The sequence below is a fragment of the Ipomoea nil genome, unplaced genomic scaffold (assembly GCF_001879475.1).
Source record: "Ipomoea nil cultivar Tokyo-kokei standard unplaced genomic scaffold, Asagao_1.1 scaffold3069, whole genome shotgun sequence".
NCBI classification, from domain to species: domain Eukaryota; kingdom Viridiplantae; phylum Streptophyta; class Magnoliopsida; order Solanales; family Convolvulaceae; genus Ipomoea; species Ipomoea nil.
Genome location: NW_017619497.1, coordinates 6,385,621 through 6,409,957, shown reverse-complemented (window position 1 = coordinate 6,409,957; position 24,337 = coordinate 6,385,621). Strand labels below are relative to the sequence as shown.

Genomic DNA, 24,337 nt, shown 5'->3' with positions numbered 1-24,337 from the left:
GTTCAGTGGCCTAATTGCATTTTCAGGTTACGTTCAGTGGCCAATTTGAACCTTATTCCAAATTGGAATGAGTATCAAATAATTGGTAATGGTAATGAGTTTTGGTGAAAGTATTTAACATGTTTGGTATGGGGGTGGAATGAGAATGATTACTAATAGTAGTGCTTCAGAATGAATAAGGGAATGAAATCCTTATTTTATTTGGGTATGAGTTTTTCAATTGATAGGATATTCAAAACTCATAATAATATTCTAAAAACCTATCAACTAAACAAGAACAATCACCAGGACTATGTGGTCTAATGGTATTCGGGTTGGACTTCCATTTGGAAGATTATGAGTTCAAGTCTCAGTGGAGGCGTTATTGGTTCTTTGTGTTTCAGTAGGTTGAGAAAGTATATGAACAGATACTACAATGTAATAGAGCCAGTAACTTTCAAAAAAAAAAAAAAACAAGAACAATCACTTTCATACCATCCTATGGACAAAATCCATCAACCAAACACACCCTTATATTGCCTTACATATTCTTATTAAACATTAGCATTAATATTTTAAGTAATTTAAATTTCCTTCTCAATTCTTTTTCACAAACTAATAGTCTAATACTAATAAACCGCGGTAAAAATTTTAACAAACAAATGTTTTTTTTTTTTTTTCTTTCTAGAATGTCACACTCCAATTTCACGGTATGCAATTACACATTGGCTGATAGCCTGATAGCCGTGTAGTAGTGTGTACACATATTTGTAATATTCAAAATGGTACGGACTACAAATAAATTATTGTTTAGGACATAAAAGGACAATTATAGATCAAGTTTCATTATAAATAAATAAATAAGACAAAGCCGCCCAGGCCCCAACCCTGCCGGCCTGCCCCGCCCCACACGAATATGTCAATTCCTTAATTGATTAAAATTTGAAACAAAGACTTTGGTTTCATCGTATTTTGACTATTTTTCAGAAAGAAAGCAACTGAATGTCATAAATTACTTTTAATATTAATATTTGAGTTAATTTCTCTCTTTTTTTTTTTTGTTCTTTTTACCAAACGTGAGAATAATTTTTTTATATTTTAAATTTTCAAAAACATTTAAACTTTTCTAATTACTAAACGTCTTCTTAATGTGTCATGTTATAATTAATTCAAAAAGCATATAAATCACAATATTTATTTTTCTTAAAATTTATTTCTTCAATAAAATTTAAACATATAAAGAGAACTTTATTTTATGAAAATACATTTATCATTTTAATATTGCATGGATGTTGACTTTTTATTCAAGGTCAGACATGCCGCTGGACGTCACTGTGAATGGGGCGTGCCGTGCACACTATACGGAGTAGGAGATAAGGCTGCTTATTTTTGTTGTATGTATGACGAGGAAAATCTGTTTTTTTTTTTTTTTTTTTTTTTTTTTTTTTTTTTTTTTAGGTAGTATACCACATGAAAAAATAAATTGTACGGAGTATTTAAAAAAAAATTGTGTGACAGATAAATTAAAAGGATTTAGTATTGAGTTAATACCCAAAATCGTCCTCGACTATAGTGGTTTTTCTCAATTTCGTCCTAAACGACTTTGGTGACCTAATATCGTCCCAGACTTTTGTGTTTCGCTCAATTTAGTCCTCCATTTGTTATTCCGTCAAATTGGTGTTAAATAAAGGGACAATTCAGTAACGTCAATATTGATCTCTCTTTACTTTCAACTTGTGAAGTGCGAAATTCCTCTTTCTTGTACGAATTACACCAAGAATTACTCCCGGACCTACAAATCAAATTTTATATTCTCAGTTTTAGGATTAATTCGTAAAAAAAAAAAAAAAAAAAAAAGGATTTCGCAGTTCACATGTCTATGAGTAAAGAGATGCCAATATTAAAATTACTGAATTATCTATTTATTTAACACCAAATGGACAGAATAACAAATGAGGGACTAAATTGAGCAAAAACACAAAAGTCTGGGACTAAATTGAGCGAAACACAAAAGTCTGGGACGATATTAGGTCACCAAAGTCGTTTAGGATGAAATTGAGAAAAACCACTATAGTCGAGGACGATTTTGGGTATTAACTCATTTAGTATTAGATACAAGAATTAAATATTATGAAAATTTGTACTTTTTGTTCCTAAATTATATGATAATTGTAGAATTTGTCCTTAATTGTTGAATGTTGATCATGCTCATCTTTTGTTTCTAAGTTATATTAGTGTTCACTTTTCATCCCTTTACTAACAAAACATTAGGGATGAAATTTACAACTTTAGTATAACTTAGGGATGAAAAGTTAGCACAAAAATTTAATATAAGGACGAAAAGTGCAATGTCAATGATAGCTTAGAGGCGAAAAATGAACACGACCAACACTTATGAACGAATTTTACAATTATCCTATAACTTAGTCAAACGGTTGATTTGGTAACCACAAAGTTACAACTTTGACTCTTAAGTCTCAATGGGAGTGTCTTATTGGCATTATTGGTTTGAGTCGGTCTGTTATGAGCAACTAGGCTGGTTGACCTCATTGTGATCTTTTGTCAACTAGGGATGAAATTTGCAACTTCAGTATAACTTAGGGATGAAAATTGAGCACAAAAATTTAATATAAAGATGAAAAGTGCAACGTCAATGATAGCTTAGAGGCGAAAAATAAGCACGATCAATACTTATGGATGAATTCTACAGTTATCCTATAACTTTGTCAAACGGCTGACTTGGTAACCACAAAGTTACAAGTTTGACTCTTAAATCTCAATGAGAGTGTCTTATTGACATTATTGGTTTGAGTCGGTCAGCTATGAGCAACTAGGCTGGTTGACTTCATTGTGATCTTTTGTCAACTAGGGATGAAATTTGCAATTTTAGTATAGCTTAGAGATGAAAATTGAGCACAAAAATTTAATATAAATACGAAAAGTGCAATGTCAATGATAGCTTAGAGGCGAAAAATAAGCACGACCAACACTTATGGACGAATTCTACAATTATCCTATAACTTTGTCAAACGGCTGACTTAGTAACTACAAAGTTACAAGTTTTGACTCTTAAGTCTCAATGGAAATTTCTTATTGGCATTATTAGTTTGAGTCAATCAGCTATAAGCAACTAGGCTGATTGACTTCATTGTAGTCTTTTGTCAATTAAATCACAAGATGATGTTTATTTACTCTTTAGGTAGTGATTGTAGATTTTTCTCATTACTAAAAAAAACTTCATACTGTTAGAAGTTCCACCCGAGGAATTTAGGATAACAAGATGGTCCTTTTATACGCAAGTCTCAATCGGGATTTATCCAATTCACTATGATCACTAATTCCGCCCTGCCCTTTCTCCAAGTATAAGGCTGCATATTTGTTGTTAAGTTGGCAGTTTGGCACATGGCTTTCATAAAAATCCATGGAGTCTCTCAACTCTACACTGCAATGCGTGTTGACTTGTTGTGTATTGCGACAAACCGTACCAACTCTGTATTACGTAGGAGTTTTTCTTCCATGAAACGACATTTTCCATTTCGGTACTCTCATCTAATCTTTGCCGGGCAGATTATTAAATTCAGTAATCGTTATAGTCTTCTTCATCTTCATCATCCATTCGCTGTCCATTTGTTCACCCGTACAAACTCTTTACAGGTGTTCACTGCATTTCTCAGCTCCAATACCATGCTCGTCTTCATCTTCTTGCTGCTCTGCTTCAACCCTATCGCCATTCCAGCTCAAACCCCAGCTCTTCCTCTTCCAGATTCTGAAAGTAAAAAAGCTTTATTTGCTCCTTATTCGCATTTTTTTTTATTATTGTTTTTTTGGTTTTTGTTTAGCTCGGAGGGCAGTGTGATTGTTTAAGAAGTTTTCTTAGTGCATCAATGGTTGCTGAACCAAATAAGCAGCCTTCATTCTTTAATGTGATTCTAGAATGTGTTAAGAACCTGTGTGGATTTAAAAGGATCAAGTTAGGTTTAAAAGCCATTGGAGTTTATTTTTGCTGAGAATTTGTCTTGATTAATTTGGAATTTCAGGGAAAGCTCTTAGTGAAATAGCTGTTCAGTTGGGGAAAAAGGGCTGGAATTCGAGCCTGAATCCTTGCGATGGGGACCCAAGCTGGAATACCCCAAAACAGGATGACTGGCCAATCTATCAAAATTCTGTTCTTTGCAATTGCACATATTCTGATGGTTTCTGTCATGTTGAAAACATGTTAGGTTCCTTCTTTCCTTTTGTTTTTGTACAATGAGAAGTGGTTTACTCAAATGATGATGGCACATTGAAGTACATTGTTTTGCCTGATTATATATCGAATTTTTATCATTTCTTTTTTTATGTAAACACTAAACAGATCGCTTACGGCTCAGGATTTAGCAGGTGTCCTTCCTCCTTCCTTGGCGAAGTTACCATTCCTCAAGAAGATGTACTGAGATTTTCCTACTCATGTTGGATTTGTCCTCGTCTTTACTAAAATCAGATTATGGTTTTTGGTTTGCTTGATCAATATATTTTCGTTTCCTGCAGTGATCTTACACGCAACTATTTAAGCGGGACAATCCCTCCTGAATGGGCATCTATCAAACTGCAAGTAATGTGAGTTGCACCTCTTTTTACCTATGAAACAAATGTAAACCTTTTTTTTTCTTTTTTTTTTTCTAAACAATGTTAGCCAAATGTGGTTTTGCAGGGTTGTCTCTATCAATCGATTATCTGGACCAATTCCAACATATTTGGGAAATATAACCACACTAAGAAGACTGTACTTTCCGTTGCTCTTAGTCCTTGCAGATTCATATATTGTATCTTTATTTTGAATTCTTCAGGGAATCTCTTGTATGTGATTTGAAATTTGATTGCTTTTTCAGGAGTATGGAGAATAACATGTTTAATGGAACTGTTCCACGGGAAGTCGGGAAACTTGTCAATTTAGAGAGATTGTATGGACTTTCAATCATTAAGATTTTTCTAAGCGCCTCAGTTAGTCAAATTTGATGTTCATATTCTCAGTTTCTTTTGTCATTCTGTGTTTTTTTTGGTTGATTGCAGCATTCTTTCTGCAAACAATCTCACTGGTGACCTTCCGATAGAATTGAATAATATGACCAGTTTGACAGAAATGTACGTTCATCTGTCCTAATTTTCCTTTTTAGAAACCAAACTTCTTCAGTTGTTTTGATTTAAGTTTCACCAATATAGTAGGTTGAGCCGAAATAACTTCACTGGGAAATTCCCTAGCTTTCAGGCTTGGACAAACCTTCAAAGCGTGTAAGCCTTTCCACCAACATTTTGTCATTTTCTACTTCAATGAACTGAGACTTTTAGATGTAACTTCTGTTTGATTGGTGAATGATCTGCAGAGAGATTGAAGCAAGTGGTTTTGAAGGACCGATACCTTCAAGCATTTCTGTATTGACCAATTTAACTGAACTGTGAGTAAATGCTTTTCAAGACACTTCAAATCCTTGTAATGTTAGAATGGTCTATTATACTATGATGATATGCACTGATCATGCTTATTAATCTTTATAAAATGGCTCTGCAGAAGAATCTCTTACTTAAATGGAGGAGACTCTGAGTTTCCTATGGTAAAAAACATGACAAGTCTGAATAAGTTGTAAGTAACACTCTTTACTTCCTTAAGCAATATATTAATGTTTTACAGCTTCCATAATCTCAGAGGAAATGATTTGTTGTTGTAGGATGTTGAGAAGCTGCAATTTAATTGGGAAGATACCAGATTATGTGGGCAGTATGACACCATTGCGTCATCTGTAATTCTACCATTTCTAGTTGCTTTGGTTTCTCCTTTTATTTTCTATATATATAGATTATCACAGATCCCATTGGGCTATTCTTCTATCTATCGACTGGGTTTACCAATATATCCAGGGTTGATAATCTTAATCCTGTTCTTATAGAATTCAGATGCATCTTTAAGTGCTAAATATAATGTGAATTAGTTTCCCTTTTACTTGTCACAAATACAAGAAATCATTTAAAATATGGATTGCTAAAGTTGTAAATGGTACTCACATGCATCTAGACTTTGAATAATACCATCTCTATTTGCCTATCTTAAAACTTCTGAAATTCTGTTTTTGTTTGGAGGATTGTTCTATGTATTGTGGCTATCATTTCCACTGATACAAAAGAAAATTATTGTCTGACTAAGATGCATTTTTTCCTTTCCACAGGGATCTGAGTTTCAACAATCTGGAAGGTGAAATTCCGAGTCTTGGTCTGTCTAATATGGAAGTGATGTGAGTACCAAATTAGTAAGGACCACTTTTGGTTCATCTTTTCATACTTGATTCTCTTCATTCATGTCCGTTCTGCTTGAAATTCTATATAGAATATTAGAATATGCAATTCTTACCAAATAAAATGATGTCCATTCTGCTAGGTTACTAACGAACAATTCTTTGACTGGGCCAGTCCCAGAATGGATGCAAAATCGAGACCCCAGAACGTATGTTGAATTCTATATCTTTAATTTCTCTTTTCTTGTGCTTGTTATTAAGCATCTTTTTGCTAATTTATTTTGTGTCTCAAGGCATCCTCTAAGTAGATGTAAACACCTAAAGGTTTCATTTGCAGACAAATAGACATTTCTTACAATAACTTCAGCGAGAGCTCTGTCCCATCAACTTGTCGTGAGACCTTGTAAGGCCCGGACTTCACATGCGTATATTCTTCTTTTCAGTTGGTTAATGTAGAAAAATATATTCCTAATGACCCTTTTATTCTGTTGTCAGCAACGTGTTCAAAACCTTCAGCGAGTGGAACCATGCGTAAGATTTAACTTCATTCTGAGGAATCAATGGAATAGAGATTACTTTTCTCTCTTTTCAGTTTTGTCTGGTCCTGACTATATTTTCTAATTTCATGCAGAGAGAAGTGCTTAAGTACTTGCTCAAAGGGTAAGTACCATGCATTCCAAAAATTTGAAATGACAAACAAACATATTGTTTATTTTGCAACGTTTCGAATTAGTATGCTTCATTGCAGAGGACACACTTTAGTCTTGTTTGACCTTTCTGCAGATTGGTATAATTTCCATATAAATTGTGGTGGCCCCAAAGTTGTGATTGGAGAGACTACTTATGATGATGATCAAGACTCAGCAGGTTCTACAAAATTTGCTCACCCATACGAGAATTGGGTTACCAGTAGTACAGGAGACTTTTGGGATGCAAACCGTACCATTTCTGACTATACAGCAAGAAATGTATCTGTTATCAAAGGAAATGAAACTGAGCTTTACACAACGGCTCGTGTCTCTCCTTTGTCTTTGACTTATTTTGGACGCTGCTTGGCCAATGGAAACTATACCATCACTCTCCACTTTGCGGAAATCATTATAAGAGATAATAGATCATTTGAAAGTCTAGGAAGACGGTTCTTTGATATTTATATCCAGGTGAAGTTTTATAGTGTACAGAATTAAATAAGTCATGAACATTTATGCAATATACTCATGTTGTTGAAATGCTTACAGGGTATACGAGTCTTAAAGGACTTTGATATTAAAAGTGCAGCTCAAGGAGTCGATACACCCATAAAACTGAAATTTAACGCATCTGTCACAGACAAAACTCTAGAGGTGCGCTTTTACTATACTGGGAAAGGAACAACAGCAGTCCCAGTCAGAGGAAAATATGGTTCTTTAGTATCAGCTATCTCTGTGGAATCTGGTAATATTATTATTCTGAGACTCTGATATAGTTATCTCTCTCTCTCTCTCTCTCTTATGGAAATTTATTTAAGTTTCATATATGAGATTTATTGCAGAAAAAAAAAAAGACTTCTTAGTTCTTACACCATTGAACTTGTTCTTCTGCTACAGATTTTGAGCCTCCAAATCACAAAAAGAAGACTCTCATTATAGCTGTTTCTGTGGCAGCTTCATTAGTTGCCATTCTCATAGTTCTTGGTGTTGCTTGGAGAAAAAGATACTTAAAAAGCAGAATTTCAAAGGAACAAGGTGGTGCCCACAAATGCCCTATAGGCGCTATATCTCTATATTTTACACAGATCATACTTGCGTCATACATACTATGCCGTGGATATTCATAAAATGTTGAAATAAGTCAAGTGATGATTTCGTTCATATATTGAATGTGCTATAGCACGAGAATTTCAGTTGAAGGTGTGAGTATCCTTTTCTACAACTGATAATTCATTCTTTAAGCCAGTCAAAGACATGAATTATAGCTTGAATGCACATGCATCTGCTAGGAAAAATAGCGGGATGCATAACACCTATACAAGGGCATTCAGGACCCTGCATTCCTACATTTATACCCCATATCTTAGATCAGCAGTTCTGTTTTGAACGGGAAGTGATATTTTAAAGTTTTTGAACAGAACTAATTGGACTTGATCTTAAGACTGGCTTCTTCACCTTCAGACAAATTAAAGCAGCCACTGATAACTTTAGTGCTGCAAATAAACTTGGAGAAGGTGGTTTTGGAGCTGTTTACAAGGTATATTAGAATTCAACTTTTTTGTAATTTTCCTATATAATTCCTTTTCTGTTTCTTTGTGCCCCGATTATTTGACTGCGAGAGTGATGGTATCATACACAAATGGTCTTTCCTATAAACAGGGCACACTACTAGATGGTACCATAATTGCTGTTAAGCAGCTTTCATCCAAGTCGAAGCAAGGAAACCGTGAATTTGTGAACGAAATTGGCATGATCTCTGGGTTGCAACACCCAAATGTGGTGAGACTCCATGGATGCTGTATAGAAGGAAATCAACTTTTACTCGTATACGAGTATGTGGAGAACAACAGCCTTGCCCGAGCTCTATTTGGTAAATCACCTTTGTTATTGTTTCCATTAATAGTTTCAAACTGTAACATTTTTTTTTTCTCCTTAATATAGAAAACTTGAGGTTGGAAGGATATACTCTTGAACCCATTTTCAGGCATTTCACATTCACAATTTCTTACAGGTCCTCAAGAATCACGACTGCAAATAGACTGGCCAACTAGGCAAAGAATTTGCGTTGGCATAGCTAAAGGTTTAGCTTTCCTGCACGAGGAGTCAGCTCTAAAAATTGTTCACCGGGACATCAAAGCTGCTAATGTACTTCTTGACAAAAACCTCAATCCAAAAATTTCCGACTTTGGTTTGGCCAAACTTGATGAAGAGGACAACACCCATATCAGCACTAGAGTCGCTGGAACAATGTGAGCTCAGATATATATTTATCTTATTGAAAACTTAACGTTCCTTCGATTATGAAGTATTACCTCTTTTCCATATGGTTCAGATTGCCTTTTCTTCTTCATAACCCAATCTTTTCTCCAGTGAAGCCTTCTAATATAATGTTCACTGTTATGGGATCTTGCTATTATGGCCATAATTCCATTATATATCTTAGCTTTGTTTTGGGTGACTAAGAAAATCCGCAGTCACTATACCAAACTAAGTAACTAACAACCCGACTAACTTAGCTCGGTTGTCCCCTACATATCTTAGCATTATACTGCAGCCTGCTTATTATATGACAGTAATCTCTTCTTCCTCTTGCAGAGGATACATGGCGCCCGAATATGCATTATGGGGCTACTTAACCTACAAAGTAGACGTGTACAGTTTTGGCGTTATGGCGCTAGAAATAGTTGCTGGGAAAAACAACATGAAGTTTCGGCCGGATGAGAGTTATGTTTGCCTACTTGACTGGGTGAGAATTGATCACTCTTTACTCCATTTTCTGCACATCTGCTTAGCTTACTCGAACCCATCGCCTTCTTCCACTCTGATCGTGCTTATTTTCCAGGCCTTGGTCGTGCAAAAGAAAGGGTCTCTGCTGGAGCTTGTAGATTCCCAGTTGGGATCAGATTTCAACAAAGAAGAAGCAATCAGAATGATCAAAGTGGCACTGGTATGCACTAATCCATCGCCCGCGCTAAGGCCAACCATGTCTGCAGTGGTCCGCATGCTAGAAGGCGAGGCAGATGTTAATGATCTTAGCTCGGATGCAACTATGTATGGCGATGACCTCCATTTTCAATCACTCCGAGAAAAGTACGATGAAATGCAGTCTAGGTCAAGTGAGAGGCATAGTATTTTTCAGTCATCTAATGCAAGAACAGGAGATGTCCCTTCTTCATCCTCCTAGCCAGAATCCTTCCTTTTTATCTATATACTGTTGTGCGGGGAATGTTTTAAAAGTGTTTAAGGCTGTTTTTTAGAGAAACAGAATGGAGTGTTTTTGTTTCTGTGACGTGTGGATACACTGCCTTAAAAGCTAATTGCCGGAGACTGTGCAGGTCTTTTAACCCGGTTGCTTTCGACCAGCGAACACAGAATAACTCACGTATATTCTTTGCACAGAGAGAATACGTTTTGCTCTGGAATTATTCTTGTAAAATGAGGTTTGGGAGGCCTGGTATTTATACTAATTCGAACCAACGGCCTTCCCACGACCTCCACAAAGAATAACGCAAAGAGTGGAGAGGTGACGCTGAATTGTTCTGCGCGATTTTCTCCTGGCCACAAGACACTTTCTGAAGCGCAAAAATCGGACAAAGTAGACTAATTCAAGCGAAAAAGTCGGACAGCAAAACAAAACTTTGACCCCACCGCGTCGCGCACGGCACGAGCCGAGCGGGCGGGCGGCGGCGCGCGCGAGACTTCCCCTTTCCTCTCTCTTGAAAACATTTCAAAGAACCCATTTGGGGTGGTATTAAAAAGGTGGGAAATTTCCTTCTAGGAAACCAATGTGGGACAAGCCTTAAAGCAAAACCACATTCTTGAATGTCAATTTCCAACAATCCCCCACACATTCAAGGAGTGTGGAGACTGGAATGTCAGCTGATCTTAATGCCAGTGTAGAACTTGAACTGACACGTAGTGACCTGAGTAACTTACTTCTCAGGAGTGAACTGAGTCTTGAACTCTTTGAGAAGTGGGTAGTTTTGAACTCTGGTGCACATATCAGCTTTATTGAGCACACTTTTCTATGTCTCAGATGAGTATACAGGATTCATGGTTTCATTTACCATTTATTTTAATCCCATGTCTCTTGACGTATCAAGGATGGCTTTCCTGTTTAGCCCTTTCGTTAGAGGATCTGCAATGTTCCTCTCGGATTTCACATATTCTAGTGTGACTACACCATTTACTATGAGCTGCCTTACCGACTCATGTCTGACTCTTATGTGTCTCCTTTTCCCGTTATAAACACTATTTCTTGCTACACATATGGCAGTTTGTGAGTCACAATGTACAGGCACCGATGGAGTGGAGTTCCCCCACAAGGGCATGTCTGCCAGTAGGTTTCTTAGTCATTCAGCCTCTTGCCCAGCCAGATCCAGAGCTATGAACTCAGCTTCCATTGTTGATCTGGCTATGCAGGATTGTTTAGTTGATTTCCATGACACAGCTGCTCCACCCATGGTGAAAACGTAGCCACTGGTGGAACTGACATCGTCACTGTCATTAACCCAGTTGGCGTCACAGTATCCCTCTAGGACGTTTGGAAACCCAGTATAATTAAGCCCCCATTCGATTGTTCCTCTTAGGTAGCGTAATACACGTTTGAGTGCATGCCAATGAGCTTCACTCGGGTTATGAGTGTACCGACTAAGCCTGTTTACCGCAAGGGCAATGTCGGGTCGAGTGTAATTCATCAAGAACATCAAGCTCCCAATTAGTTTCGCATAATCTTCCTGTGCTACCCCTACTCCAGTGTGTTTTGTCAACTTTACACTGGGGTCATATGGGGTTGAGGCCGGAGTCACTTGATCACTGTCGAATTTTCTTAATAGTTTTTCAGTGTAGTGACTTTGTGATAGCTTGTAGTCATTCCCATTTCGGGTGACCTTTACTCCAAGTATCACATCGGCCTCCCCTAAGTCCTTCATGTCAAACCTCTCACACAGTGACTTTTTAGTCTCTATTATTGCGTTGACATTAGGGCTGAAGATTAACATGTCATCAACGTAGATGCAGATGATTACCACGCTTGACTCAACCTCTTTTGCGTATAGGCAAGCGTCTGATCTGTTGATCATATATCCCAAATCCATTAGTGTCCTATGAAATTTTTCATACCACTGTTTGGGAGCTTGTTTTAACCCGTAAAGAGACTTTATTAGTCTACATACCTTTCCTTCTTGTCCTGGGTCAACGCAACCAGGCGGTTGTTCCATGTAGATCTCTTCCTCTAGATCCCCATTTAGGAAGGCCGTCTTGACATCCATTTGATGGACTGTCCACTTGTGCGCTGCGGCCAACGCGAATAGCACCCGTATTGTTGCTATTTTTGTCACAGGTGAGTAGGTACAGAAGTAATCTTCCCCAAATTTCTGTTTATAGCCTTTGGCTACAAGTCTTGCCTTGAACCTCTCAATTGACCCATCGGGTCTTAATTTTCTTTTGAAAATCCACTTGCAACCAATAGGTTTTGCCCCTTTTGGAAGCTCTACCACTTCCCATGTGTGATTGGATTTTATTGAGTCTAGCTCACTTTGGATAGCCTCTTTCCAAAGCACAACGTCAATTGAGCGCATAGCAGCCTCGAAGGTTTTTGGCTCTTCTTCGAGAATTAGTTGGCATACAAACTGATCAGATAACTCATCTATATCTTCCAATTCAGTTATGTATGTTACGAAGTCTGAACCGAAGCTCGTTTCGGTTCGTTGTCTCTTACTCCTTCTGAGCTGATCAGGCTCATTCTCACTTTGTAAGAGTGGAAACGGAGTTGGTTCGTTCATATGAGAACTAATAGGGGACTTTAAGGGAAAGATATTCTCAAAAAATTCAGCTTCCCTTGCTTCACACATAGACCGATTGTCTAGGTTCATGAATCGGTATGCAGCACTATTTTCTGCATACCCCACGAAGACTGCATCTGCGGTCTTTGACCCAAGGTTAGGCCTTTTCAAAGTGGGTAACCCAACCTTGGCTAAGCACCCCCACACTTTGAAATATTTCAAATTTGGGGCGTATCCCTTCCACATTTCATAGGGTGTTTTCTCATACCCCTTGTGTGGTATCCTATTTAGGATATGATTAGCTGTAAGTGCAGCTTCCCCCCACAACGCGTTGGGGGCACCTAAGCTTATCAAGAATGCGTTTATCATCTCTTTTAGAGTCCGATTTTTCCTTTCGGCTACTCCATTTTGTTGAGGGGTGTATGGTGCTGTCACTTCATGGATAATACCATGTTTTTCACATAACAATTTAAAGGACAACGACTCATATTCACCCCCCCTGTCTGAACGCAGCCTTTTGATTTTTAGACTTAGTTGATTTTCGACCTCGGTCTTAAAAATCACAAACTTTTCTTCGGCTTCATCTTTTGTTCTTAGCAGATAAATTTTAGAAAATCGAGTAAAATCATCTATGAAAGATATATAGTATCTTTTTCCACCTTTAGTTTCAGTATTTCTAAAATCTGCTATATCCGAATGAATTAAATCTAACGCACATTTTGAGTGATGTTGAGCTAATGAAAAAGGTTTTTTAGTAAACTTTGCCTCAGCGCAAGTTTCACATTTAGTTGCATTATCATTAGACACATTATGTAGCATGTTCATATTTTTTAATCTAGTCATACACTTACTACCAACGTGTCCTAATCTAGCATGCCACATATCAATTGAAACAGTAACGTAAGCAAAGCTGCCAGAACCACTGGCCACATTATTTACTTTATTCATTGTTTTTGCAATGTTCTCATTGGTGTATTCTATGAGGGGCATCACAAAAAGCCCCCCACGTAGATACCCTTTCCCCAAGTATTCCCCCCTGCGCGTCATAATCAATCTTTCTGATTCAAACACTAACTTGATCCCGGCTCTGACCAACAAAGGCCCCGAGATCAAGTTTCTCCGCAGAGTGGGTACATACATTACATTGCTTAACAAAAGATTTTTTCCACTACATAGCTTTATTTCTACAGAACCACTACCTCTTACCTCAGCCATACTATCATTGCCCATGTAGACTTGTTCACCTTGTCATTGAGCAATTGCCTGGAAGACTTTGAAGAGGCTTTTATTTGAGCAGAAATGGCGTGAGGCACCTGTGTCCACGATCCACTCCTTTGTGTCTTCTACAACATTTGCTTGTAGAGTTATTACTGCTGCTACCACTTCATTTTCTTCCACCACGTTGGCTTGGTTTTTGGGTCCGCCTTGGTTCCCCTTCGGGTCAGTTCCTCCTTTCTTGAAGTAACATTGTGCTGCCCGATGTCCATGTTTTCCACAGACGTAGCATGGACCTCCTTTACCTGGTTTTTGGTTTTTATTTGTCTTGAAGTTGTTAGTGTTATTAACTTTCACACTTTTCTTCCAGTTTTTATTATTGCCAGCATTCCCAGATTTAGACCCGTTACCTGTTTCTATTACATTCGCCTTTAGATTTTCAGGAACAGAATCAAACCTTTGTCTGAGGCGGAATGCCTCCTCGATGTTGATATGATTTACCATTTCCTCCCAGGTGCATAACTTGGGCTCGTGCTTCATTTTATTTTGGAACTCTGACCAGGATTCTGGTAATTTCTCAATAAGAGAGTAGGTTTGAAGAGTATCACTTACAGGTATGCCTTCGGTGATTAGATCCCCAACCAAGTTCTCGTATTCATGGACTTGGTCAATGACTGGCTTACCGTCTGTCATCTTGTAGTTCAACCAACGGGCAACTGCGTACTTCTTGCGACCTGCGTCGTCTGACCCATACTTCTTTCGCAGAAGATCCCAAATTGTTTTTGCACTCTTGTAGCTAGCATAGATGTCGAGTAGAGCATCAGACATGTAGTGTAACAAAATTCCCCTTACCGTTTTATTGTCACGCTCGTACTTGGTACGAGTATCTTGGACTCGTTCGGATGTCTTCGGGTCTGCAGCCTTCGGGTCTGGAGCTGTTTCCAATTCGGTGACTGCGTTTTCAGACTGTTCACCGTCTGTAGCTGCTGGTTGCGCTGGTTGATCAGACTGGGCAGGCTCGAACAGATGTGCCGCATCGCTGGAGGTGACAACGTAGTCGAGTTCGAGTGCCTCAAAATGGATCATCAGCTTGACCGCCCATCTTCGATAGTTCAGTCCGTTCAGCGGCTCAATTTTGGCGAGGTCAGCAGCAGCTTTGGCGACGAACGACGACATGTTTTTGTTACGGTAGAATTAGCTTTTAACTGTTGTGCGGGGAATGTTTTAAAAGTGTTTAAGGCTGTTTTTTAGAGAAACGGAATGGAGTGTTTTTGTTTCTGTGACGTGTGGATACACTGCCTTAAAAGCTAATTGCCGGAGACTGTGCAGGTCTTTTAACCCGGTTGCTTTCGACCAGCGAACACAGAATAACTCACGTATATTCTTTGCACAGAGAGAATACGTTTTGCTCTGGAATTATTCTTGTAAAATGAGGTTTGGGAGGCCTGGTATTTATACTAATTCGAACCAACGGCCTTCCCACGACCTCCACAAAGAATAACGCAAAGAGTGGAGAGGTGACGCTGAATTGTTCTGCGCGATTTTCTCCTGGCCACAAGACACTTTCTGAAGCGCAAAAATCGGACAAAGTAGACTAATTCAAGCGAAAAAGTCGGACAGCAAAACAAAACTTTGACCCCACCGGGCACGGCACGAGCCAAGCGGGCGGGCGGCGGCGGCGGCGCGCGAGACTTCCCCTTTCCTCTCTCTTGAAAACATTTCAAAGAACCCATTTGGGGTGGTATTAAAAAGGTGGGAAATTTCCTTCTAGGAAACCAATGTGGGACAAGCCTTAAAGCAAAACCACATTCTTGAATGTCAATTTCCAACATATACTACATAGATAAGTACCTTTTGCATTTGTTTTGTTTTATTAATTATCATTTTTTTAGTAAGTAAATATAATAGTTTTTGAGAGATAATAGATTGTTTAATTTACAAATGAGGACTTGGTCACATTAAATTTTGTATTTATGACATGGCAAGATTTGGTGTACCGGAGGTATATACTTATTTGGCATGTATTATAAATAAACACACACACACACTCTCTCTAGTTTGGGCTAGTCATTAAACGAATTACAGACATAATGCAAAAGGTTAGATGCTCGAGAATTTTTGGATACAGAGGAGGGGAAACTTGGGGCCTAGTGTTCACTCGGAACAATCTTTCTCTTGTGGGTCACGGTCATCGAATCCTCATTGTATGTTTCTAAAACATCTTGTAGGGGTTTGTCGAACTCGGTCCAACTCTTATGAGATTTCGCAGCCAGGCTCGCTAACTCAAGTTTAAATTAGTTTTATAGTTATATGGTTCATACTCTATAATGATGCAAAATAACGTAAAAATTTTTCAAAACAAGAATTTAAAAATTATGAAATTTAAAATGAGGTATAAAAGTATAAAGTAAGTCCATTATTCAACCATCTCTTCCCTTTTGTTTTTTTGTTTTTTTTTTTTTTTCCAACAAGGGTGTCCATGTAAAAAAAAAAAAAAAAAAAAAAAAAAAAAAAAAAAGGTCCAAGATTTCAATTTTCAAACTTCTCAGCAACTAAAAGATTTTGTTAACTATAAAGTGTTAAGGGAAAAAAAAAGCATATTTTGAATCACAATAATAGTTATGTGAATTTATTCCATTTTTTGCCTTGGACTATAATGACATTTTCTTTTAAGTTCAAATATTATAAGGCACAATTTTATGAAATTTTAAAAAGTGAAGATATTTTATATATTTAAAAGTAAACACGAAATGTTTCTGAAATGCATAAATTTAAAATATGATAAATTAAATTTAAAGATCATAAATGCATATGTGATAAATGCCAAAAATAATATAAACTTAGACTATAAATGAGTATGCAGTATTAATTAGAAAAAGTTCTCAAAAATTTATTTAAAAATAGAAGACAACTAACTACTTTGAAATATAATTGTATAATTTGTATTTGATAGAATAATAAAGAGAATAAAATAAAGTCTTCAATTTTTTATTTTTTTTTTATGGGTGACGAGCAAAACGGGCCATTTATTATTGAATTAATAATCAAAATCAGTCCTCAATTATGCCATAATTTAAAAGTTAGTTCTCAGTTATCAATTTTACTAAATAAGTCCTTAACTATTTAATTATGACTTAATAAGATATTTTATTGAGTACGAATTTAATAATTGAGGACCTTATTGAGTAACAATTAAATAATTGATGACTTAATTTGGTAAAATTGATAATTGAAGACTAATATGTGAATTATGACATAGTCGAGAGACGATTTTAGTTATTAGCTCATTATTATTTAAGAGTGTGCACTAAGTAAACCTTTATCATAGAGAAATAAACAACACTATAGGAAGATAATGGGGGATTCATGATGGATATATTATGATCGTAGCGGACCAACCCGAGAAGTTGGACCCGGAGCACCTCAGCCCAAGCCACCTCCACTCAAGGCACTTGGGTCGTGGTTACCTCGGCCCAAGGAGCTCGGCCGTAGGCTGAACTCAAGCCACAACGAGCTCGCCCGGGCTGAGCTTGGCTCCTGATGGGCTCGGCTAGGCTGAGCTCGGGCCATAAGGAGCTCGATCGTGCCGAGCTCATCCGCGCGTTGGACCCGCTCCCGGTTCGGGATGCGGTCAAACAGGAAGATCTAACCACCCCGGTTTAGGGAGTGCGGTTGGAGGTTTAATTAGTATAAAAATCTCACACCTTGTCCTAACAAGACACGTTCAATCTATTCTAGCTACTTTGTCCTAACAAATCATTGTAATAGCCTACTTTACGGCATTTAATACAATATACGGTCTCCGCGACCTTACGACATCGTCTTGCCTATCTATTTATTTCATATATACGTTCTTATTCGGGTTTAGTAATTCGGATCCATTCCATGTAATTAAATCTATTAATATTAATTTTACTTCTTATCATTTATTTATTCTTAGAGAGCGTTTTATACTTTCTCATCAATTAAATTTTCAGAAAAATATTTTCAAAGAATATATTTAATGAGAATAATTTTACTAAAAAATTAATTAGTATATTTAATGTTACCGGAAACATAGCAATTAAATTACATGAAAATTAATTAACACGTTTAATTTGTTGAAACTTTTCCAGGAAATTTTTTAAAATATATAATATATCTTTGTTATATACAAACATAAAACTTAAATTAACAAACAATAGTTATATATACAATACAAGTTATAATGAATTAGGCTTAAATTACAATGCATAACAAATCAAATTACATATAATTATGAACTAATACACACACACACATAATATGCAGTACTGCATATTTATACAGAGGAATATATACACGTAATACATATGCATATATAAATATAATATATGCAGTAATTTAACTACGTACTTGAATATTTTGCTAAAAAATATGTACGGGTAAGCTAGAATGTCAAATTTCTTATATTTATAAGAAATTTAACATGACAATATGACATCAAAAAGGATAAATATGTATGTAAGTGAATGGTAGATTCTTAGTAGGTCAATAAAAAGAATCTCACTCCTTTAGGTGTGATTTACTTTCCTTGATATCATGAAATGTGATTTTCATTGAACCAAATTTTCTTTTAAGTCAGAGATTACATCAAACATACGAATAATTTTCTCACCTTTTAAATTCTCAGGAAAACCCGAATCCTCTTAATGTGTCATGTTATAATTAATTCAAAAAGCATATAAATTACAATATTTATTTTTCTTAAAATTTATTTTTTTCAAGACTATGTTACAATGCAGTATCTGTTCATAACTATTTTCTCAACCTATTAAAGCACAAAAAATCAATCGTACAAATAGTCAATATCGCGTGAGGTTCAAATTAAATCTATGATCTCCTATATGAAAGAGTCACTTCATGTCATTAGATTACAAGGTCAAATAAAATTAAACATATAAAGAGAACTTTATTTTATGAAAATACATTTATCATTTTAATATTGCATGGATGTTGACTTTTCCTTCAAGGTTAGGCATGCCGCTGGACGTCACCGTGAATGGGGCGTGCCGCGCGTGCACATGGTACAAGACTAATATTATAGATTAGGAGATAATTAAGGCTGCTTATTTTAGCTGTAGAGGAGGAAAATCTGTTTTTATTTTTATTTTTTTTAATAGTTGGTATATCACATAAAAAATAAATTGTACGGAGTATTAAAAAGATTTCGTGTCACAGATAAAATTAAAGAATTTAGTAAGATTCAAATTCATAATTTTTAGATATAATAATTAAATATTATTAATAATAATTTAATTAAATGTTTGATTTGGTAATTACAATGTTACAATTTTAACTCTTAAGTTTTAATAGGAGTGTTTTATTAGTTTCATTGGTTTGAGTCGATCAGCTATAGGCAACTAAGCTGGTTGACCTTATTGTGGTCCTTTGTCAGCTAGGTCATAACTTAGTATACATCTTTCAATAGTGGTTGTGGGTTTTCGCTGCCACTAAAACAAAAATTCATTAAAGACAACTCCAACTAGTCGAGTATACATAATTGACTGGATAACTATACGATTACAAGTTCCACTTGAGGAATTTAGGGTCCACAAGACGGTCTATCTCCTTGTCGGGATTTATCCAACATTCCAATGCACTATGATCACTCATTCCGCCCCTGACCGGCCTTGCCCTTTGGCAAACTATTTTGCGGACAATGATCCACACAGTTGTGTGTAGACCATGGTCCAAAACAACGTCGTCATTTTGATGTTAAAAAAATTATTTGATCCGCTTTTATGTTAGAATAATGAAGATTATGATGTAAGATAATGTATTTTATGAATTAGAATAAAGTACTTTATATGTTAGAATAATAAAATTTCTGAGGTAAAAGAATGTATTTTATGAGTTAGAATAATAAAATTTATGAGGTAAGATAAAATAATGTATTAGAATAATATACTTTATGTGTTTTTAGACCGTAATTCACAAAGTGTGTGGGACCTATCTACTCCATGCAATAATGATTGTGCCCGTATAAGGCTGCATATTTGTTGTTAAGTTGGCACATGGCTTTCATAAAAATCCATGGACTCTCTCAACTCTACACTGTCTGCGTGTTGACTTAGCTTCTTGTGTATTACGTTCCAAAATTTCTTCCATGAAACGACATTTTCTGTTTCGGCAGTCTGATCTAATCTTGGCGGTTAGATTATTAAATTCAGTAATCATTATAGTCTTCTTCGTCTTCATTATCATCCATTTGTTCACCCATACAAAACTCTTTACAGGTGTTGACTGCATTTCTCAGCTCGAATATCATGCTCGTCTTCATCTTCTTGCTGCTCTGCTTCAAGCCTATCGCCATTCCAGCTCAAACGCCAGCTCTTCCTCTTCCAGATTCTGAAAGTAAAAAAGCTTTGCTCCTTATTCGCATTTTTTTTTTTTTTTTGGTTTTTGTTTTGGTGGGAGGGTAGTGTGATTGATTGAGAAGTTTTCTTAGTGCAAATTTAGTGCATCAATGATTGCTGGACCAAATAAGCAGCATTCATTGTTTAATGTGATTCTAGAATGTGTTAAGAACCTGTGTGGATTTAAAAGGATCAGGTTAGGTTTAAAGGCCATTTTTACTGAGAATTTGTGTTGATTAATTTGGAAATTTCAGGGAAAGCTCTCAGTGAAATAGCTGATCAGTTGGGGAAGAAGGGCTGGAATTTGAGGCTGAATCCTTGCGACGGGGACCCAAGCTGGAATACCCCAGCACAGGATGGCTGGCCAATTTATCAAAATTCTGTTCTTTGCAATTGCACATATTCTGATGGTTTCTGTCATGTTGAAAACATGTTAGCTTCCTTCTTTCCTTTTTGTTTTTGTACAATGACAAGTGGTTTACTCAAATGATGATGGCACATTGAAGTACATTGTTTTGCCTGATTATCTATTGAATTCTTATCGTTTCTTTTTTATGTAAACACTAAACAGATCGCTTACAGCTCAGGATTTAGCAGGTGTCCTTCCTCCTTCCTTGGCGAAGTTACCATTCCTCAAGAAGATGTACTGAGATTTTCCTGCTCTAGTTGGATTTGTCCTCGCCTTTACTAAAATCAGGTTATGATTTTTGGTTTGCTTGATCGATATATTTTCGTTTCCTGCAGTGATCTTACACGCAACTATTTAAGTGGGACAATCCCTCCTGAATGGGCATCTATCAAAGTGCAAATCATGTGAGTTGCACCTCTTTTTACCTATGAAACAAATGTAAACCTTTTTTTTCCTAAACAGTAAACAATGTTATCCAAATGTGGTTTTGCAGGAGTGTCGCTATCAATCGATTATCTGGACCAATTCCAACATATTTGGGAAATATAACCACACTAAGAATACTGTACTCTCCGTTGCTCTTAGTCCTTGCAGATTCATATATTGTATCTTTATTTTGAATTCTTTGGGGAATCTCTTTTATGTGATTTGAAATTTGATGACTTTTTCAGGAGTTTGGAGAATAACATGTTTAATGGAACTGTTCCACGGGAACTCGGGAATCTTGTCAATTTAGAGAGATTGTATGGACTTTCAATCATTAAGATTTTTCTAAGTGCCTCAATTAGTCAAATTTGGTGTTCATATTCTCAGTTTCTTTAGTCATTCTGTGTTTTTTTTGGTTGATTGCAGCATTCTCTCTGCAAACAATCTCACTGGTGACCTTCCGATAGAATTGAATAACATGACCGGTTTGACACAACTGTACGTTCATCTGTCTTAATTTTCCGTTTTAGAAACCAAACTTCTTCAATTGTTTTGATTCAAGTGTCACCAATATAGTAGGTTGAGCCGAAATAACTTCACTGGGAAATTGCCTAGCTTTCAGGCTTGGACAAACCTTCAAAGCTTGTAAGTGTTTCCACCAACATTTTCTACTTCAATGAACTGAGACTTTTAGATGTAACTTCTGTTTGATTGGTGAATGATCTGCAGAGAGATTGAAGCAAGTGGTTTTGAAGGACCGATACCTTCAAGCATTTCTGCATTGACAAATTTAACTGAACTGTGAGTAAATGCTTTTCAAGGCACTTCAAATCCTTGTAATGTTAGCATGGTCTATTATACAATGATATGCACTGATCATGCTTTATGCTTATTAATCTTTATAAAATGGCTCTGCAGAAGAATCTCTTACTTAAATGGAGGAGACTCTGAGTTTCCTATGGTAAAAAACATGACAAGTCTGACTAAGTTGTAAGTACACTCTTTACTTCCTTAAGCAATATATTAATGTTTTACAGCTTCCATAATCTCAGAGGAAATGATTTGTTGTTGTAGGATGTTGAGAAGCTGCAATTTAATTGGGAAGATACCAGATTATGTGGGCAGTATGACACCATTGCGTACTCTGTAATTATACCATTTCTATATATATAGATTATCACAGATCCCATTGGGCTATTCTTCTGATACAAAAGAAATTATTGTTTGGCTAAGATGCATTTTTTCCTTTCCACAGGGATCTGAGTTTCAACAATCTGGAAGGTGAAATTCCAAGTCTTGGTCTGTCTAATATGGAAGTGATGTGAGTACCAAATCAGTAAGGACCACTTTTGGTTCATCTTTTCATACTTGATTCTCTTCATTCATGTTCGTCCTGCTTGAAATTCTATATAGAATATTAGAATATGCAATTCTTACCGAATAAAATGATGTCCATTCTGCTAGGTTACTAACGAACAATTCTTTGACTGGGCCAGTCCCAGTATGGATGCAAAATCGAGATCCCAGAACGTATGTTTAATTCTATATCTTTAATTTCTCTTTCCTTGTGCTTGTTATTAAGCATCTTTTTGCTAATTTCTTTTGTGTCTCGAGGCATCCTCTAAGTAGATGTAAACACCAAAACCTTTCATTTGCAGACAAATAGACATTTCTTACAATAACTTCAGCGAGAGCTCTGTCCCATCAACTTGTCGTGAGACCTTGTAAGGCCCGGACTTCACATGCGTATATTCTTCTTTTCAGTTGGTTAATGTAGAAAAATATATTCCTAATGACCCTTTTATTCTGTTGTCAGCAACGTGTTCAAAACCTTCAGCGAGTGGAACCATGCGTAAGATTTAGCTTCATTCCGAGGAATCAATGGAATAGAGATTACTTTTCTCTCTTTTCAGTTTTGTCTGGTTCTGACTATATTTTCTAATTCCATGCAGAGAGAAGTGCTTAAGTCCTTGCTCAAAGGGTAAGTACCATGCATTCCAAAAATTTGAAATGACAAACAAACATATTGTTTATTTTGCAACGTTTCGAATTAGTATGCTTCATTGCAGAGGACACAATTTAGTCTTGTTTGACCTTTCTGCAGATTGGTATAATTTCCATATAAATTGTGGTGGTCCCAAAGTTGTGATTGGAGAGACTACTTATGATGATGATCAAAACTCAGCAGGTTCTACAAAATTTGCTCACCCATACGAGAATTGGGTTACCAGTAGTACAGGAGACTTTTGGGATGTAAACCGTACCATTTCTGACTATACAGCAAATAATGTATCTGTTATCAAAGGAAACGAAACTGAACTTTACACAACGGCTCGCGTCTCTCCTTTGTCTTTGACTTATTTTGGACGCTGCTTGGCCAATGGAAACTATACCATCACTCTCCACTTTGCGGAAATCATTATAAGAGATAATAGATCGTTCGAAAGTCTAGGAAGACGGTTTTTTGATGTTTATATCCAGGTGAAGTTTTAATGTTTTATAGTGTACATAATTAAATAAGTCATGAATGTTTATGCAATATACTCAAGTTGTTGAAATGTTTACAGGGCGTACGAGTCTTAAAGGACTTGGATATTAAAAGTGCAGCTCAAGGAGTCGATACACCCATAAAACTGAAATTTAACGCACCTGTCACAGACAAAACTCTAGAGGTGCGCTTTTACTATACTGGGAAAGGAACAACAGCAGCCCCAGTCAGAGGAAACTATGGTTCTTTAGTATCAGCCATCTCTGTGGAATCCGGTAACATTATTATTCTGAGACTTGGTTCTTTCTCTGATATAGTTCTCTCTCTCTCTCTCTTATGGAAATTTATTTTAAGTTTCATGTGTGAGATTTATTGCAGAAAAAAAAAATGACGTCTTACACCATTGAACTTGTTCTTCTGCTACAGACTTTGAGCCTCCAAATCACAAAAAGAAGACTCTCATTATAGCTGTTTCTGTGGCAGCTTCATTAGTTGCCATTCTCATAGTTCTTGGTATTGCTTGGAGAAAAAGATACTTAAAAAGCAGAATTTCAAAGGAACAAGAACTAATTGGACTTGATCTTAAGACTGGCTTCTTCACCTTCAGACAAATTAAAGCAGCCACTGATAACTTTAGTGCTGCAAATAAACTTGGAGAAGGTGGTTTTGGAGTTGTTTACAAGGTATATTAGAATTGCTTTTCTGTTT

General features: G+C 36.5%; 1 protein-coding gene across 6 annotated transcripts in view; it reads left to right on the top strand.

Annotated features, from left to right (window-relative positions):
- Window positions 1-3,354: 3,354 nt before the first annotated feature.
- LOC109165383 (probable LRR receptor-like serine/threonine-protein kinase At1g07650) overlaps window positions 3,355-24,337 on the top strand; it is a 39,183-nt gene continuing 18,200 nt past the window's right edge. The window contains exons 1-26 of one of the 6 annotated variants that reach the window (XM_019314109.1): window positions 3,357-3,518; window positions 3,654-3,751; window positions 4,017-4,194; window positions 4,334-4,405; window positions 4,507-4,575; window positions 4,670-4,741; window positions 4,848-4,919; window positions 5,029-5,100; window positions 5,179-5,247; window positions 5,340-5,411; window positions 5,525-5,596; window positions 5,682-5,753; window positions 6,177-6,242; window positions 6,386-6,451; window positions 6,580-6,645; window positions 6,738-6,773; window positions 6,874-6,902; window positions 7,026-7,402; window positions 7,481-7,676; window positions 7,829-7,966; window positions 8,350-8,468; window positions 8,591-8,801; window positions 8,943-9,180; window positions 9,527-9,677; window positions 9,774-10,137; window positions 15,760-15,781. In XM_019314109.1, coding sequence (XP_019169654.1) covers window positions 3,382-3,518; window positions 3,654-3,751; window positions 4,017-4,194; window positions 4,334-4,405; window positions 4,507-4,575; window positions 4,670-4,741; window positions 4,848-4,919; window positions 5,029-5,100; window positions 5,179-5,247; window positions 5,340-5,411; window positions 5,525-5,596; window positions 5,682-5,753; window positions 6,177-6,242; window positions 6,386-6,451; window positions 6,580-6,645; window positions 6,738-6,773; window positions 6,874-6,902; window positions 7,026-7,402; window positions 7,481-7,676; window positions 7,829-7,966; window positions 8,350-8,468; window positions 8,591-8,801; window positions 8,943-9,180; window positions 9,527-9,677; window positions 9,774-10,115 — 3,090 coding nt within the window. In that variant the 5' untranslated portion in view covers window positions 3,357-3,381 and the 3' untranslated portion in view covers window positions 10,116-10,137; window positions 15,760-15,781. Of the gene's footprint in view, window positions 3,752-4,016; window positions 4,195-4,333; window positions 4,406-4,506; window positions 4,576-4,669; window positions 4,742-4,847; window positions 4,920-5,028; window positions 5,101-5,178; window positions 5,248-5,339; window positions 5,412-5,524; window positions 5,597-5,681; window positions 5,754-6,176; window positions 6,243-6,385; window positions 6,452-6,579; window positions 6,646-6,737; window positions 6,774-6,873; window positions 6,903-7,025; window positions 7,403-7,480; window positions 7,677-7,828; window positions 7,967-8,349; window positions 8,469-8,590; window positions 8,802-8,942; window positions 9,181-9,526; window positions 9,678-9,773; window positions 10,214-15,759; window positions 15,783-20,186; window positions 20,305-20,560; window positions 20,739-20,877; window positions 20,950-21,050; window positions 21,120-21,208; window positions 21,281-21,386; window positions 21,459-21,567; window positions 21,640-21,717; window positions 21,787-21,870; window positions 21,943-22,059; window positions 22,132-22,215; window positions 22,288-22,396; window positions 22,463-22,605; window positions 22,672-22,799; window positions 22,866-22,957; window positions 22,994-23,093; window positions 23,123-23,245; window positions 23,623-23,708; window positions 23,905-24,337 lie in introns of those variants that run through there. The other 5 variants (XM_019314111.1, XM_019314110.1, XM_019314105.1 and 2 more) reach the window with 5 other exon arrangements.